Source organism: Primulina eburnea, chromosome 13, assembly GCF_022965805.1.
Source record: "Primulina eburnea isolate SZY01 chromosome 13, ASM2296580v1, whole genome shotgun sequence".
NCBI classification, from domain to species: domain Eukaryota; kingdom Viridiplantae; phylum Streptophyta; class Magnoliopsida; order Lamiales; family Gesneriaceae; genus Primulina; species Primulina eburnea.
The window spans coordinates 33,553,300-33,567,699 of record NC_133113.1 but is presented as its reverse complement, the minus strand read 5'-3'; the positions used below and the strand labels follow the sequence as shown (position 1 = coordinate 33,567,699).

Below are 14,400 nucleotides of genomic sequence, written 5' to 3'. Positions count from 1 at the left end.
GTTCATATAACCAATTTCCACGTAACAAATAAGATAAGATATTTTGTGTGAATTAAAAAATGACTTATTTACTTGGTTTTTTTTTTAAAAAAATTGTTTAAGAAAGTGTAGCAAATATGATATAAAAAAAGTTTCTTTAAATATCAGATGTAAAATAAATTTTAAAAGGTGTTTTTGTACCGAGCGTTTTGGTCGGAGGAACTTTTTAAGTACAGGATAGTTGTTTCCTCACTTAATTTTCACAAATCAACATTACTATTTCAAATCTATTCTAATCATTTATTTAATATTCTACTATTAGTTATGTTTCAAATTATTATATAATCAAAATGCTAAAAACTTTTAAAATATAAAATAATCAGAAAAAATTTCATGAAATAATCTAAAGAGTCAATTAAGAGCTACCCATTTCAAATCAGCAAAATTCTTCTTGCTCATTCCTCCTCGTTCATTGTGGAAATACAAAAAAAAATTTCTGAACCAGCAAGTGGAAAAAATGGTGAAATATGAGAAAACACGGCAGCAAAGATTGGAAGAAAACAAGAAGAGAATGGAACAGCTCCATCTCCCTCTTCTCTCTCAGGCAGTCAAGAATGCTTCATCTCCCAAAACTTCTCCAGTTCAGCTCTCTCTCCCTCTCTGTGTGTTTTCGTATGATTTCATTTTTGTATTGTGTATGTTAACCTCAAGTACCCTCTTTTTTCCATTTTAATGAATGGGAAGATGAAGAAAATAAAACCCCGGGTGGCAAGAACTGAGCTTGTTCCTGTAAGAAGATTGAAAAGATTCTCCAGCAAACCAGTAACCAAATACTAGGAGGTACTGCTGTCTTTTTTCTTCTTCTTTCCTAATCGATTTTTTGCTTTTAATTTCGTTATTTTTCAAGAGTTTGGATTAAAGTTGTATGCCCGGTAGCAGGTTACTGTTTCCGAGCGTGTGCTGATTCCTCAAAGGTTCAATCTTGACTCGGGTTGGATAAAATGCTGATTTATGCTAGTTGAAATCCCTTATATTTTTCCATACATTTTTCTTGTGTTAGTTTGCATGGATTATTCTAGGATAACGAATGGCACGAGGGATATATTGAATCGAGTGTATTATGCATCAGACGAAGCAAGGGGGAGTGCACGATAAAGAAAGCTGAGGAACTGGAATCAACTCTGGATTCGATTGTCCCTCACTTGTCAGATCAATGCTTCCCTCCCATGTCAGTGGTGGATTTTGACTGGTGAGCTTCGCTATTTTAGTTAGTTCCTTACTCTTAGACTCTGCTTAACCACCATTTGCTTTTATCATCGTTTTGGGTATCAACTTTTTGGAATACAAGAGTTATTTCATCGCAATATAATTTAATGATCATTCTCTTGGAATATACAAATAAACCAAGTAATGTGTTAATGATAAATGCAGGGCTTTCATCTCATTTCAGCAAAAGACAACTTCCAAGAAACAGTGGAGTAATTTTATTGATAGACAAAGAAGGAGAAGAGTGGTCAGTGATCTACCTGGCTCGGAAATCAGGAGTCAGTGGAGGATGGAAGAAGTTTGCTGTTGAACATACTTGGTAGATGGTGATGCACTTGTTTTTCAGCTAATTCGACCTACAGTTCTAACGGTACAAAGTTTATATTATTACATCAAAATATGTTGAATGCCAGTTTTGTATTGAGCGCTATTAGTTGGAGCAGATTCATAATATAGTTAATGCGTGATTTCATGCTATTCCTTCAAATAGAACAAAATTGCTCTTGCTACTGTGTTCAGTCCACTCATACTTATATATATACCTTGTTTGTGTAACTCATGTCGTTACGATGGTTTACTAGGTGTTTGTGATAAGGGTGGAGAGCTCTGAGAAGATTGCCAATGCTGATACATCCATGGATGGACAGACATTATCTTGATTGAATCGCTGAAGATGAACGTGTCATAGGTCGTGCAACAATTTCACATGTATATAAATCTTGTGAAAAAGCATTGTATCATTTTGCCTCATATGTACACACACACAGAGAACTAGAAATGGAGTTGGATCATGTGAATACTTCATTCTATTAAAACCCAGTATTTCCAATACATCACATTGTTTCAGAAAAAGCTGCTGCTTAATGTCTTGCTGAAATCAAACATGTAACACTATTTCTTCTCCCAAACTGCATAGTCATTTCCAGAGGTTGATACCTTAAAATCGGGCGGAATTAGGTTCCCAAGATCCATTTTCGGGCCAATTTTTGAAATAATCTTATTGTCAATCTTTGCCACGTAGAGATCAGCATCAGCAGCCAAAATCTCCACTTTACTTGTTGCTACGATGCCATTTCTTGCTCGAATAGCACATAATACAGCAATTTCATCCTTCTTCCCCCAATCAAAGAAGTGGTCATAAAACTGTGTACAAGATAAACGAGTAAATCAGCATCATCCATCCAGCATTTCAGCTAAGGCATCCTAAACGCAGTAAAAAGAACAAGTAATTCTTTTTGAATGTATACGCCAGCAGTGAAAAAGTTACCACGGATGGGATTCCAGGATGGGTTAGGATATAAGCATATCCTTGCATGATTTTGTTAGATGGAAATGGCCATAAATTTTGTGTGGATCCCGTATCATGATTGTCAATAAAAGTGACGGCATTGTTAGGCAAAACGCCTATCAACCCCGGAGGACGCCCATTGGAATCCTTCAATCTCCACAATTCTCCTTGCACAGCAGCTTGAAGTATCCCCTTTGTAGTGAAATCAAAAGCTGTGACACTCCCGCCACCATTCTGAACCCACTGAACCAGTTCGTTCCGATGCCTATCTTGATTATATTCTGGTTTCCCATCCTGTCCATAGGAAAGGGAGTCCCAGAGTTCCCCAACTGCGAAATCTGGGGACGTTTTTTGCATATATATCTTGGTTATACTGGGAGAATATCCCTTCACAAAATCAAACCTCCATCCGTCAAACCCGATATCCGCCTTGAGCCAGTTAAGCCAATCTGATAGATCATGTTGCACCTTTGGATTCAAATGATCAATATCGGGAGCGGGTTCATACCCTTCTCCTGAATCAAGATTCCCATTGCCATCTGAATATTGGGTATCGTCCCTGCAGATGAATGACGGCCCCCAATCGAGTCTATCATCGGGAGTTCCTCCTTCAAAGATGCAGTATATTCCTCTGTCATCCTTTTTCTCAGCAGTTCTGTGGTTTATAACAATATCAGCAAGGACTTTGACGCCCTTCTCATGGAACGACTGGGTTAATGATTTAAGTTGCCCCCCATTTCCGTACTTCGAAGCATCAAGGTCGTATAACCTTCCTGGCAGATAACCTGCATGATTATCATTTTATATTATGATGAACTAATTCCTAATCTGCATTGAGTCATTAGTCATCAAGCTGTTGCAAAGTTCTGCACAGGATTTACTTTTATAACCACATCATAAACCGTCACAATCAAGCTGCAAAGATAGACATGGCTCGAACACATGTCATACACACCACATAGTGTGACCAACAAAACAAAAAATCGTTGGATGCAGATGTAAGACATGTTCAGCAGGGTTTTCCTGTGATGATAATTAAATCGTCCACAAAACCCGCGTGATCATGTTTCCATGTGTCAAAAAATAAAACAGTAGAATTTGAGGAGCAAACTAAAAAAGAAAACGGCGGACTCAACTTGGGGTGCAATTGAATGAGAAGGTGGCGGCAGCCAAACGTGAGTGAATCCAGCACTGGCTATGTCGGGTACGACATTCATAAGCGAGTTGTACAAGCCCCCTTCCTTGTTGCTTGATTCCCAGTTGAATCCCTGGTGATCAAATCAGCACGTCCACATGTTAATCTAAATCTAAACAAAAATGTACGGGTACCCACAAATTCATCAAACTTTAACCACAAGATCATGCAGATGATAATCAAACCAAGCAAAAGAAAGATCGAAATGTATATACACCTGAAACAATAGAGTAGCAGAGACAAAAGCCGGCAAGAAAGAATGGAAAAACAGAAGAGACGAAACAAGAGTCTTCATGATTATCGCTTCTTCTTCTTTGGCAACGACTTGATTGATTAATATATACGTTTTAACCGTGGTAAAAGCGCATAGGATGATAGAGTAATAAATTATTATTATATTATTATTCAACTTTCAAATTGCCTAACGCGGTAATAATAATATTAGGAGTAAAGGATATGGTTTTCATTGACTCGGTGAATTTGAATTTGAGGATTTAAATGTTCCTTACAAGGTAAGAGATTAGTACAATTCAACGTTCATTAGGAAAATACCGATTCAAAATATTTTAAAATCAATTTTTCATTGTAAACAATTTAGGGGGTGATATTTGAAATTGCATTAAGTAGTGGGCCGATTTGCTATTAACCATTCAAATCCTTGCCACAGCACCTGCGTATGTATGTATGGATGGTTGTTGTCTTCCACTCTCTTATCCAAAAAGTATCGATCTTTTCGTCGATACGCTCAATTGCAGAGACACCCAGTAAGGAAATCTTTCTTTAAACTCTTCCCGCCCAACATTTATGAAGACCCATTGATCAAATATTCCTTTATTTTTCCTCCCGTTTTATGGTCTTCATTCTTGTTTATTCTGATTTCGTTTCGTGTGTATATGGTGAACTGTTCTTGAGTTGAATCAGTTGCATTTGGTTTTATAGTACTATGGCTATATGAAACTTGTTTTCATTATAGCAGTGATAAAGATATGGAGTATTTATATCGACGGCACATTCCCTTAACAATGTATATTATAATATTAATATGTTCTCCTTGCTTGAACAATGGACCCGATATTGCATTTAGCTTCAGGGACAGGTTGGGGTTGATTCCATAGATTTAGGGTCAAACGTGCATTTCTAACAAATTTATGCATTAAAGTTCGTTTTTTTGGGAGCCAATTGCTGCTTGGTTCCAAATGATAGAGGGCTAGTCAAGTTAGCCGGTCTCCTAAGAATGATGAAGAAGAATATAGAATCGAGGGAAGAGATTTTATTTCTGTGAATCCTTGCATAATGATCAATGCATTTCTTTTATACTTCAAATTTGAGTATCTACTCCCAACTAACTGCGTCAATCACAATGCAATCTTCCCTTTTTACTTTATTAATTGATATGAACTTTATAGTTTGTTAACTTTTTTCTTGCTTCTCTACTGTGTCATTCTTTGTCGTGTCAATCTACCCCTGCTTTGTGTTGTTTAATCAAGTGACAAATGAGGATCATTTGTATTGGTTTGACCCATTGGTTATGAAATGCTTTTTATGGAGTAAAATTTGATTATCAGAGAGCGTGTTCTTACATGTTGGCCTGTTTATTTTGTACTATGCTCTGTGCTATTTCTCACCATGTCTGTCGCTAATAGCAAGCTAAGGCATAGAGTGGCGGAGTATTAATTAGATTCCTTCACTTTTAATTATAAGCAAATTTTTGTGATCGATGTGTGCTTCTAAGAGTAACATATGGTCAAGATTAGTTGAGATTTTTACTGACTTGATCTTTTGTTAATTAACTTGTGCTTGCAGATTCATACTTTCTGATGTTATTTGTTCCGTGTCATAGAAGAATAAATTGCCTTTGCCATCTGAAAGACAGTTCAAACAGACTGATTTTTTATTTGAAATACCCCCACTTGTGGAATAAGCATTTTTGTTCATTTAAAAAGTTTTTGCCAAGTTCGAAACATCTGTGGGTACCAAATTTGTTTACTTATCATACAGATGCAACGCATTTTTCATCAGATGGCCCTCGTTAATCATATTAGAAAAATCAACGTGCAACTAGATTGTCAACATCCAGTTATGTCTGCTGCTTTGTTTTTGGGTAGAAGCATCACGTACTCATGTGACTTGACGAGTACAAGTCTACGCCATTCTAGGAGTTTAATCACAGTTGAAACAAAGAAAAATTATACGCCAAGATTTTCTGAAATCAGAAGTATTCTGGATGAGAATGTTGAAGAACTATCCGAAGATGATGAGCTCTGTCCCGTTGACTGTGTTAGAGAGTTTTACACAGATGACGATTTTTTAAGGATTCTCGAAAAGAGCAAAGAATCAAATGCATTAGTAGTGGTGGATTTTTATCGAACTTCATGTGGCAGCTGCAGGTATATCGAACAGGGTTTCGCTAAATTATGCAAGGGATCTGGTGATCAGGGAGCTCCGGTAGTTTTTCTGAAGCACAATGTGAGTGTTGCTGCCACGGATTTTCTACTAAACAGGGCCGTTATTTAATCATGAAGTAACTAAAAAGTTTCCTATACTACGTGTGGACTCAGGTGATCGACGAATATGATGAAGAATCAGAGGTTGCTGATCGACTGCGAATACGGGTAGCTCATCTCCTCCTAGCAAAGTTCAAGTTTTTACATGTGCATTTTGTCTGATATTTGGGATGTAACAAAGATTAAAGTGATGTGATGCAGAGTGTTCCTCTATTTCATTTTTACAAAAACGGAGTTCTACTGGAGGCATTTCCTACCAGAGATAAAGAACGAATACTCGGCGCCATTCTTAAATACACGTCTCCTGCTTCTCAAGAAGTTGCTTAAACTGTTGTAAAACATAAGCACAAAAAAATTTGTATGTGCGTGTTGCTATGTACTCGTATTATATAATACTTGAGCTTCAAAATCACACTTTGTAGATCATTCGTTGATGGACTCTAAATGATTGTGAAAATATATATATAAACTTCGACTTGATATTCCAATTATTTTTATGTCCAAAGTTCTCGGTTTTTTCTTCGGAAAATGCTTGAAAAAGAAACATTTCTCGTGTATAGCTCAGGTGTTTTCATAAATAATTCACTCTATGACTCAATAATCTCGTTCTGCCTGCAGTATAATTAATTAAAATTTTCTGAGTATGCCACTGGTGTTTTTAGAAATAAATTTCTAAATCCTGGTGACGAAACAAATGGCCGTCCAAATATATTTCCGAATACTATGATTCTCGTATTTGGTATTTCCCTATGTTACATGGGCTCGAATGCCGGATATATAAGCCGACAACTCAACTCAACGGCCACAACTACCACCCCGGGGAACTCCGACTTGAGGCTCTCCACCAAGGCAGTAACCACCGCCATCCTCAACAACCTACGCCTCGGCCGCCTTCCAAAAGCAGTGTCCATTCTATTCACATCCAATGTCCAGTTACCTTTCTCTCTTTATGCCCATCTCTTCAGAATATGCGCCTCAAATAAGGCCATTATTGAGACCCGGAAAGTTGAATCGCATTTAATCACATCATATCCCCATCCGCCGGTGTTTTTGCTCAACAGGGCAATCGAAAGTTATGGGAAATGCGGTTGTTTGGGGGATGCCAAGGAATTGTTTGATGAAATGCCCCGCAGGAATGGCGGTTCTTGGAATGCGATCATCACTGCGTACACGAGAAATGGGTTCGCGGGGCGTGCATTGGGTTCGTTTTCAAGGATGTTTGGAGAGGGTGTTTTTGCTAGTGAGATCACGTTTGCTAGTGTTCTTGGTTCTTGTGGCATTGCCTTGGAACTTTGGCTATCTAGGCAGGTGCATGGCCTTATTCTGAAATACGGGTTTGTTGGCAATGTTATATTGGAAAGTTCAATCGTTGATGTATATGGGAAGTGTAGTGTAATGAGTGATGCGAGGAGGATGTTTGATGAAATCAGGAACCCGAATGATGTCTCATGGAATGTGATTGTTAGGAGGTATCTTGATACTGGGGATGGAAAGGAAGCAGGGAACATGTTCTCTAAAATGGTTAGAGCGAAGGTAAGGCCGATGAGTTTTACCTTTTCCAATGCAATTCTTGCTTGTTTGAGTTACGGCGGACTTAGAGAAGGAGCTCAAATTCATGGATTTGCCATTAAGATTAATTTGGAAGAGGATGAAGTGGTTTCAAGTACCCTTATTGGGATGTATGCAAAGTGTGGAGATTTGGGTAGTGCAAGGAGGATATTCAACTTTCCTTGTTCCAATAATCTTATTAGCTGCACTACTATGGTATCGGGGTATGCTGTGAATGGCAAAACCACCGAGGCTCGTGAATTGTTTGATCAGATGACAGAACGGAGTGTAATATCTTGGAATGTGATGTTGGCAGGATACACACGGTCCCTCATGTGGGACAAAGCACTGGATTTTGTCATCATGATGCGTACAAACACTAAAGAAATTGATCATGTAACTCTTGGGTTGATTCTGAAGATTTGTGCAGCAATTCCAGATGTTGAATTGGGGAAACAGATCCATGGTTACGCTTACAGGAATGGTTTCTACGCCGATCTCTTCGTTGGTAATGCGCTTCTTGACATGTATGGTAAGTGTGGGAATTTGACTCGTGCAAGGATTTGGTTCTACGAAATGAGCCACTTGCGTGATAAGGTTTCTTGGAATGCTTTATTGACAAGCTATGCTCGCCATGGATTGAGTGAAGAAGCAATGATGATTTTTGGAAAGATGCTAGGAGAGACAAAACCGAGTAAATTCACCTTTGGAACTCTTTTGGCTGCTTGTGCAAATATATTTGCTCTCGAACTAGGTAAACAAATCCATGCATTTATGATTCGAAATGGTTATGAGATAGACATCGTGATCAACGGAGCTTTAGTTGACATGTATTCAAAATGCCGTGATATTTTATCTGCCATTAAGATTTTTAATTGTGCGGCTTCAAAGGATGTGATTCTTTGCAATACAATGATTTTGGGCTGTTTACATAATGGACTGAGTGAAAAAGTCTTTGAACTGTTTGAAACAATGGAGAAAGAAGGTATGAGACCGGACCATGTGACCTTTCAGGGTATCTTGCAAGCCAGTGTTTCTGCAGGTCGAGTTGAATTGGGTAGGCAGTATTTTGAGTTAATGAGTGAGAAATATTGTTTGACACCGCAGTTGGAGCACTATGATGCAGTGATTGAGCTATATGGTCAGTATGGATTTATGGATGAACTTGAACTTTTTATAAATAACATGCCATGCAAGCCTACTGCCCCCATCTTGACCAAAGTATTTGATTTTAGTCGAAAGCACAAGTGTGTTAGTTTAGGAGAATGGGCATCCAATCATCTCAATGAGTTAAATCCGTTGGTTCTATTTCGATTTGAAAGTTCGGACAGTGGCTAAATAGAGTAAACAAAAATATTAGCTGTGGACTTCAGTCAGATTTGCAATGCAGCATGTTCATAAAAGACTGGACTCGAGCTGGTTGAGCTAGAAGACGATATTAAATCTCTGCATCAGAGCTATTTGGCTAGCTCTTGTGAAGGGAATAAGCTTGAACGAGGCTTGATTCAGAGTGTGAAACAGGAAATCTTTGAAAAGGGGTATGTTTTAGTAAGTTCAAACATTCTTTTTTGATTTCATTTGTTCCAGGCACTACAAAGAGGAAAACAATTTCCTCTGTTCTCTCGGCTTGTGAGGCTAGAACAAGGAGTCCCGTTTCTGCTGCAGGAAATCACATAGAAGTATATTGCACAGCCTAAATTTCAGTATGGTGTTGGCATTTTCTACTTCACAACATCTAGATAGGAGTGAATTTACATTCGATAGGCTTGTTATCCTTATTTACCTGTCTTTACATGCAGAAGTTGGAAGGGATATCTGCACCTCCTGCATGATCGACCGGATCCTTCGTCTTGACTTCAGACTTGTCTTATTTGCTTTTCCGATGAATCCTACATGCCAATGAGGCTTCATGCACTGCATCATATTCGGAATTAATAAATCAAGTAAGATCATTAAATATGTAAGCACAAAAAGTATTAAACAACTTATATTTCCATCGAATACTTTAACTTTCACTGCCTGCCTCATTATGGTTTTCTCTTTCCAGCTCGCAAAATAATTATAATGTATAGGGAGGATGAAATATTAAGGGTGTGTTTGGTTGAGTCGATTAAATAAGAATATATTAATAGTCAAATATTTATCGTTAAAATTTTAAGTTGTTTTAATAATCATTTTAATCTGGTTTAAGATCCAATTTTATGGATAACTATTTGATTAATAAAATTGGATCTTAAACCGGGTCAAAATGATTATTAAAACATCTTAAAATTTTAACGATAAATATTTGACTATTAATCTATTCTTATTTAATCCATTCAACCAAACACACCTATAGCATTATTATTCCAAGTTGGATGTGCTTGCTATGCATTTAATTGGTTTACAATGTTCTTGATAATTATGAGCATTCGATTTCGGTCAAGTTTGTCTATGTTGGTTGGCTAATGGATATAAATACAATTATTTTTAATTCATATTTTAGTAAATTGTCTGAAAATATGATAAAAATTCAAGAATGTATACTGAGACAAATTTGATGATTATATGTACTTCATGTGAAAATTTACGGTAAAAAATAATAGAAAATTGATAGTGGACCATGAGGAAACTATAATTATGGCCTGAAACACGAAAAATAGTTGCTTAATAAAAAAAATTAAGTATGTTTTTTAAAAAATTAAAAAACACAACATTTTCAAATTCGTGAGCTTACATTGTTTTGAATATTACAAAAAAACCCATTGATCACACGTTGTTCTAATTTATATTCGCATTTGATCTTTAATGTGTATTTGATTGAATATTCATATACATATTTTTTGATACAGTGTATTTGGATAGTAGACTTCAATTTTTTTCACAGATGCGTGGATCTAAGCACCGAAAAGTTCGCAGCTTTAGCTTTAAAAAAAACAACTTTGACAAAGGGTTGCCGTATTGTTTTAGTAAATGAACCATTGAATATTTTTTTTAAGGAAATCATTGGATATGTTCTGTGTAAATACGAATCAACAAAATATGTGCGAAAATTATCGATATTTATATACATTACCAACCAAGTGACCAAAGCAATCATTTCGAGTCCATTTTCAATAAAAGCACACATGGAATGGGAGACATCCAAATTAAATTTAAGTTATATATCTATCAATCGTACTAAGATATGTTTTAACACTAATTATTCTCACATGGAATCTGTCCTTCCCGTTGGCTGTGTGAATATATATACGTACAAACATTAGTGGGCCTTTCACCCAATCTACAATTCCCATCATTACAGCTTGCTTTATGCGGTCCCACTTCTGTTGAACGTCTTCTTATGCCATAATAATGTTTCTGTCTTTTACCCAAATGGTGCCGTAAGTCAATGTGCATATCCGGAGCTCCTTCTGAGCTGAAAAACGTCTTGGCTTGGAAGAAATGTCTGATGGGAAGCCAGCGTTTCTGAACGATGAATTATCAAGAAAGACCTCCATTTTCGGTTTGCGTTTGTGGGTTGTTCTTGGAATCTGCGTTGGTGCCGCCATTGTCATCTTCCTCTTTTTCATCTCAATCTGGTTCACGTCCAGGCGGAACAAGAGGACCTCACTGAAAAACAAGATTTCCACCATACCTAACGAGTCGAGTGAAATTAAAGAAATACGCTCCGTCCCTAGTCGCCAAGAACAAGCTCCTCTCAAGCTGCTGCTTGCTCCGGATCCCGAGACACACCCCAAAGAGGATCAAAGGATCCATATCGAGATTGGAAAGGGGCACCGGATATCCTACCCTGAGAATGGAGGGCAGGGTTCCGGCTCTGGCAATGGAAGCGGGGAGGCGCGGCTCCTTAGTGAACCGGGTTCTGTGACAAACGGACCGGAGGTGTCTCATTTGGGGTGGGGACATTGGTACACTTTGAGGGAGCTTGAGAAGTCCACTAATGGCTTTTCATCTGAGAATGTGATTGGGGAAGGAGGCTACGGAATTGTTTATTATGGTGTTTTGGAAGATAATACGAAAGTTGCTGTTAAAAATTTGCTCAATAACAGGTATTTTTTGTTATTATATTGAAATAATATGTGCATCTATTATTAGTTTGTCTTATATGTTGTATGATTTGTTTGGAGTGTTTTAAACTCCATGCATGTGTGTAATCTGTTTGTTTTATTTCTTCTTCGTTTTCTTGAATTAGTCGTTTGTTGATTCACTGATTCAAAGTCAATTTTTATGTTAACGAGAGAAAATGGAGCAATATCATGGGGGTGATTCTGGATTTTAATACTATATTGGGTCAAAGTTTTTGTTGGTTTCAAAATAGAGCCATGCATGTATTTCTTCGAGTGCATTTGAATGTTTTCTAAGATCGATTTGAAAAAATAAAGATCTATGTATGATGATCAATATTTTGTTTTTGGATGTCGAAATCGATAAGGGGTCAGGCGGAAAGAGAATTTAAGATCGAAGTTGAAGCGATAGGGCGGGTACGGCACAAGAATTTGGTGAGATTGCTTGGCTATTGTGCTGAAGGAGCTCACAGGTACTTAACTCGGTGCTATTTCAAATAGGCATTTTTGGCCATTCGTTGAATGAAGTTCTTCAGAGTGCTAGAATGAAATTACTATTGTTTTATATTGCAGGATGCTTGTGTATGAGTATGTCGATAATGGCAACTTAGAACAGTGGCTTCATGGAGATGTAGGGCCTTGTAGCCCTCTTACATGGGATATTCGAATGAATATATTACTTGGTACTGCCAAGGGGTAAATTCTGTCCTACAAATCTGGAAAATCTCATTTAATTTCATTAATCTCTGTGATGATGATACGATACTTTTAAGAACCTAATGGGTAAGTTTTCTTAGGTTGACTTACCTGCATGAGGGGCTCGAGCCAAAGGTTGTTCACCGTGATATTAAATCGAGCAACATTTTGCTGGATAAACAGTGGAATGCTAAAGTATCGGACTTTGGTCTGGCGAAGCTGATAGGTTCTGAAAGAAGTTATATCACCACTAGAGTTATGGGCACATTTGGGTGAGTGAGTAGTTTGTCCAGAAAGATAGTTTCTTTTTAGCCTCCACAGCTACCATTTATTTGAATCAAATCCAACTACTAAATATTTTTTGTGCAGCTACGTTGCTCCAGAATATGCTAGCACTGGGATGCTTAATGAAAGAAGCGACGTGTATGGTTTTGGCATCCTCGTAATGGAAATCATAACCGGGAGGAATCCGGTGGATTATGGTCGTCCCGCTGGTGAAGTATGCTTGGATTCCTGATAATGGCTTGACATTTTATTTGGTGGTTCAATATGTTTTTGAGACTTGTATTAACTGAAATTTCAGGTGAACCTTGTTGATTGGCTAAAATCTATGGTTTCCAACCGAAATGCAGAGGGAGTGTTGGATCCAAAATTACCTGAGAAACCCTCGTCGAAAGCATTGAAACGTGCCCTTTTGGTAGCATTACGGTGTGTAGGACCAAATGCTCAAAAGAGGCCAAAGATGGGGCATGTGGTGCACATGCTTGATGCTGACGATTTCCCTTTCCGTGAAGTAAGTTTCAATATCCTACCTACAACTTTCGTGGCATTTAACGCGACTTAAAGTATCTGTGGAATGGAAAAAAACATCAAATTGTAAAATTTATCTACGGAACTGGTGCAGAGTTTCTTGAGAAATACTATATTAGCACCCCACAACTCTTTTTTTTTAGGGGTGTATTACATAAAACTTGTATTCTTTAAAATGTTGATCACCAAGTCGGTGGCAATCATTAAAGAACACCAGTTTTATATTATGGGTTCGGGCACATAATCTTTAATGCCGTGTCCTAGATTCAATCTCCTGTGTACATTTTAACAGGACCGCAGAAGTAGTCGGGAAAATGGACGGCCAAATTGCATGGAGAGGGGCGGGATGGAACCAGGTGACAGCAGTGGATATGAAAGCAGTGTTCAAACTGAGAGGATTTTGGCAAGGATTAAGCTAGAAACTGATGATGAGCACTAGTGATCATGGTTTTTCGCCATGTTTAACTGTTAGTTCATGGCCAGGCTATGTAAATATCAATATTCTTCTGTGCTGTATGTGATTCCACTTCCATTCTCATTGTATTTTTGTAGTCAACAAGGAAGATTTTGATTTGTTTAATTTCAATGTAGCCCTTATCATTTTTTTAGGAATATAGGTATCCTTAAAATGATCAAAAATGAATTTCTGTAGGTGGATGAGGTACTTGGGCAGAAATTTTTTGGGTGCATTAGTAATATTTTTTTTTTACAATTTTTTTACTTTGAATTTAATTATAATCGCCCTGAATTTATATATTATATATATAGTTTTAAAAGCTTATATAATTTATATTAGTATTTTGTTTTATCTGGAGATATTTTTTTTTCGGAAATAAGAGATAAATTAGAGAGCACAAAAGAGCAATAGATGAAAATTATGTGGCTCGTTTTTTTTTTTTTTTAATCTCAAAGGAATTATTTTGAAATAATTTAAATCGGGCCCACCGGTACCACCAAATGGCATGTCAAAAAACCCTACAAATGGAATTATCAGAAGGAAGAAGAAGGTGTCTGATGAACAGAACAGAACAAAACAACCCATTTTTTCTTTTACGATGATTCTTTCAT

General features: G+C 37.3%; 4 protein-coding genes and 1 pseudogene across 6 annotated transcripts; 4 read left to right on the top strand and 1 right to left on the bottom strand.

Moving 5' to 3' along the window:
• Positions 1–78: 78 nt before the first annotated feature.
• LOC140810512 (B3 domain-containing protein At5g42700-like) lies at positions 79–1,820 on the top strand (annotated as a pseudogene).
• Positions 1,821–1,826: 6 nt separating this feature from the next.
• Positions 1,827–4,074, bottom strand: LOC140809160 (alpha-amylase). The gene is made up of 4 exons (XM_073166653.1): positions 3,946–4,074; positions 3,671–3,801; positions 2,513–3,320; positions 1,827–2,388 (listed from the first exon to the last, which is right to left on the bottom strand). Exons 1-4 carry the CDS (start codon positions 4,021–4,023, stop codon positions 2,137–2,139), a joined length of 1,269 nt encoding a protein of 422 aa, XP_073022754.1. The 5' UTR covers positions 4,024–4,074; the 3' UTR covers positions 1,827–2,136.
• Positions 4,075–4,343: 269 nt separating this feature from the next.
• Positions 4,344–6,712, top strand: LOC140808669 (thioredoxin-like 4, chloroplastic). 2 transcript variants are annotated; one of them, XM_073165821.1, is made up of 4 exons: positions 4,344–4,492; positions 5,532–6,194; positions 6,287–6,340; positions 6,434–6,712. In XM_073165821.1, exons 2-4 carry the CDS (start codon positions 5,727–5,729, stop codon positions 6,557–6,559), a joined length of 648 nt encoding a protein of 215 aa, XP_073021922.1. In that variant the 5' UTR covers positions 4,344–4,492; positions 5,532–5,726; the 3' UTR covers positions 6,560–6,712. The 2 variants fall into 2 exon arrangements, with proteins under 2 accessions (XP_073021922.1, XP_073021921.1); XM_073165820.1 differs by having other exon boundaries at positions 4,377–4,492; positions 5,727–6,194.
• Positions 6,713–6,817: 105 nt separating this feature from the next.
• Positions 6,818–9,883, top strand: LOC140808668 (pentatricopeptide repeat-containing protein At3g26540). 2 transcript variants are annotated; one of them, XM_073165819.1, is made up of 2 exons: positions 6,818–9,483; positions 9,580–9,883. In XM_073165819.1, exon 1 carries the CDS (start codon positions 6,956–6,958, stop codon positions 9,116–9,118), a length of 2,163 nt encoding a protein of 720 aa, XP_073021920.1. In that variant the 5' UTR covers positions 6,818–6,955; the 3' UTR covers positions 9,119–9,483; positions 9,580–9,883. The 2 variants fall into 2 exon arrangements, with proteins under 2 accessions (XP_073021920.1, XP_073021919.1); XM_073165818.1 differs by having other exon boundaries at positions 6,818–9,490.
• A 1,186-nt stretch (positions 9,884–11,069) lies between these two features.
• On the top strand, positions 11,070–13,938 carry LOC140809389 (probable serine/threonine-protein kinase At1g01540). The gene is made up of 7 exons (XM_073166991.1): positions 11,070–11,811; positions 12,195–12,299; positions 12,400–12,522; positions 12,624–12,794; positions 12,892–13,021; positions 13,106–13,315; positions 13,625–13,938. Exons 1-7 carry the CDS (start codon positions 11,204–11,206, stop codon positions 13,769–13,771), a joined length of 1,494 nt encoding a protein of 497 aa, XP_073023092.1. The 5' UTR covers positions 11,070–11,203; the 3' UTR covers positions 13,772–13,938.
• Positions 13,939–14,400: the final 462 nt, after the last annotated feature.

Coding starts and splice junctions, on each gene's coding strand:
- LOC140809160 (XM_073166653.1), bottom strand. CDS start 4,023: ATGAAGACTCTTGTTTCGTCTCTTCTGTTTTTCCATTCTTTCTTGCCG. Junction 3,802..3,945: donor CTGCTACTCTATTGTTTCAG/GTGTATATACAT, acceptor TTTGATCACCAG/GGATTCAACTGGGAATCAAG. Junction 2,389..2,512: donor ATCCTGGAATCCCATCCGTG/GTAACTTTTTCA, acceptor TCTTGTACACAG/TTTTATGACCACTTCTTTGA.
- LOC140808669 (XM_073165820.1), top strand. CDS start 4,409: ATGTATGGATGGTTGTTGTCTTCCACTCTCTTATCCAAAAAGTATCGA. Junction 4,493..5,726: donor CTCAATTGCAGAGACACCCA/GTAAGGAAATCT, acceptor CTTATCATACAG/ATGCAACGCATTTTTCATCA. Junction 6,341..6,433: donor CTGATCGACTGCGAATACGG/GTAGCTCATCTC, acceptor GATGTGATGCAG/AGTGTTCCTCTATTTCATTT.
- LOC140808668 (XM_073165819.1), top strand. CDS start 6,956: ATGATTCTCGTATTTGGTATTTCCCTATGTTACATGGGCTCGAATGCC.
- LOC140809389 (XM_073166991.1), top strand. CDS start 11,204: ATGTCTGATGGGAAGCCAGCGTTTCTGAACGATGAATTATCAAGAAAG. Junction 12,300..12,399: donor TGTGCTGAAGGAGCTCACAG/GTACTTAACTCG, acceptor TTTATATTGCAG/GATGCTTGTGTATGAGTATG. Junction 13,022..13,105: donor ATGGTCGTCCCGCTGGTGAA/GTATGCTTGGAT, acceptor CTGAAATTTCAG/GTGAACCTTGTTGATTGGCT.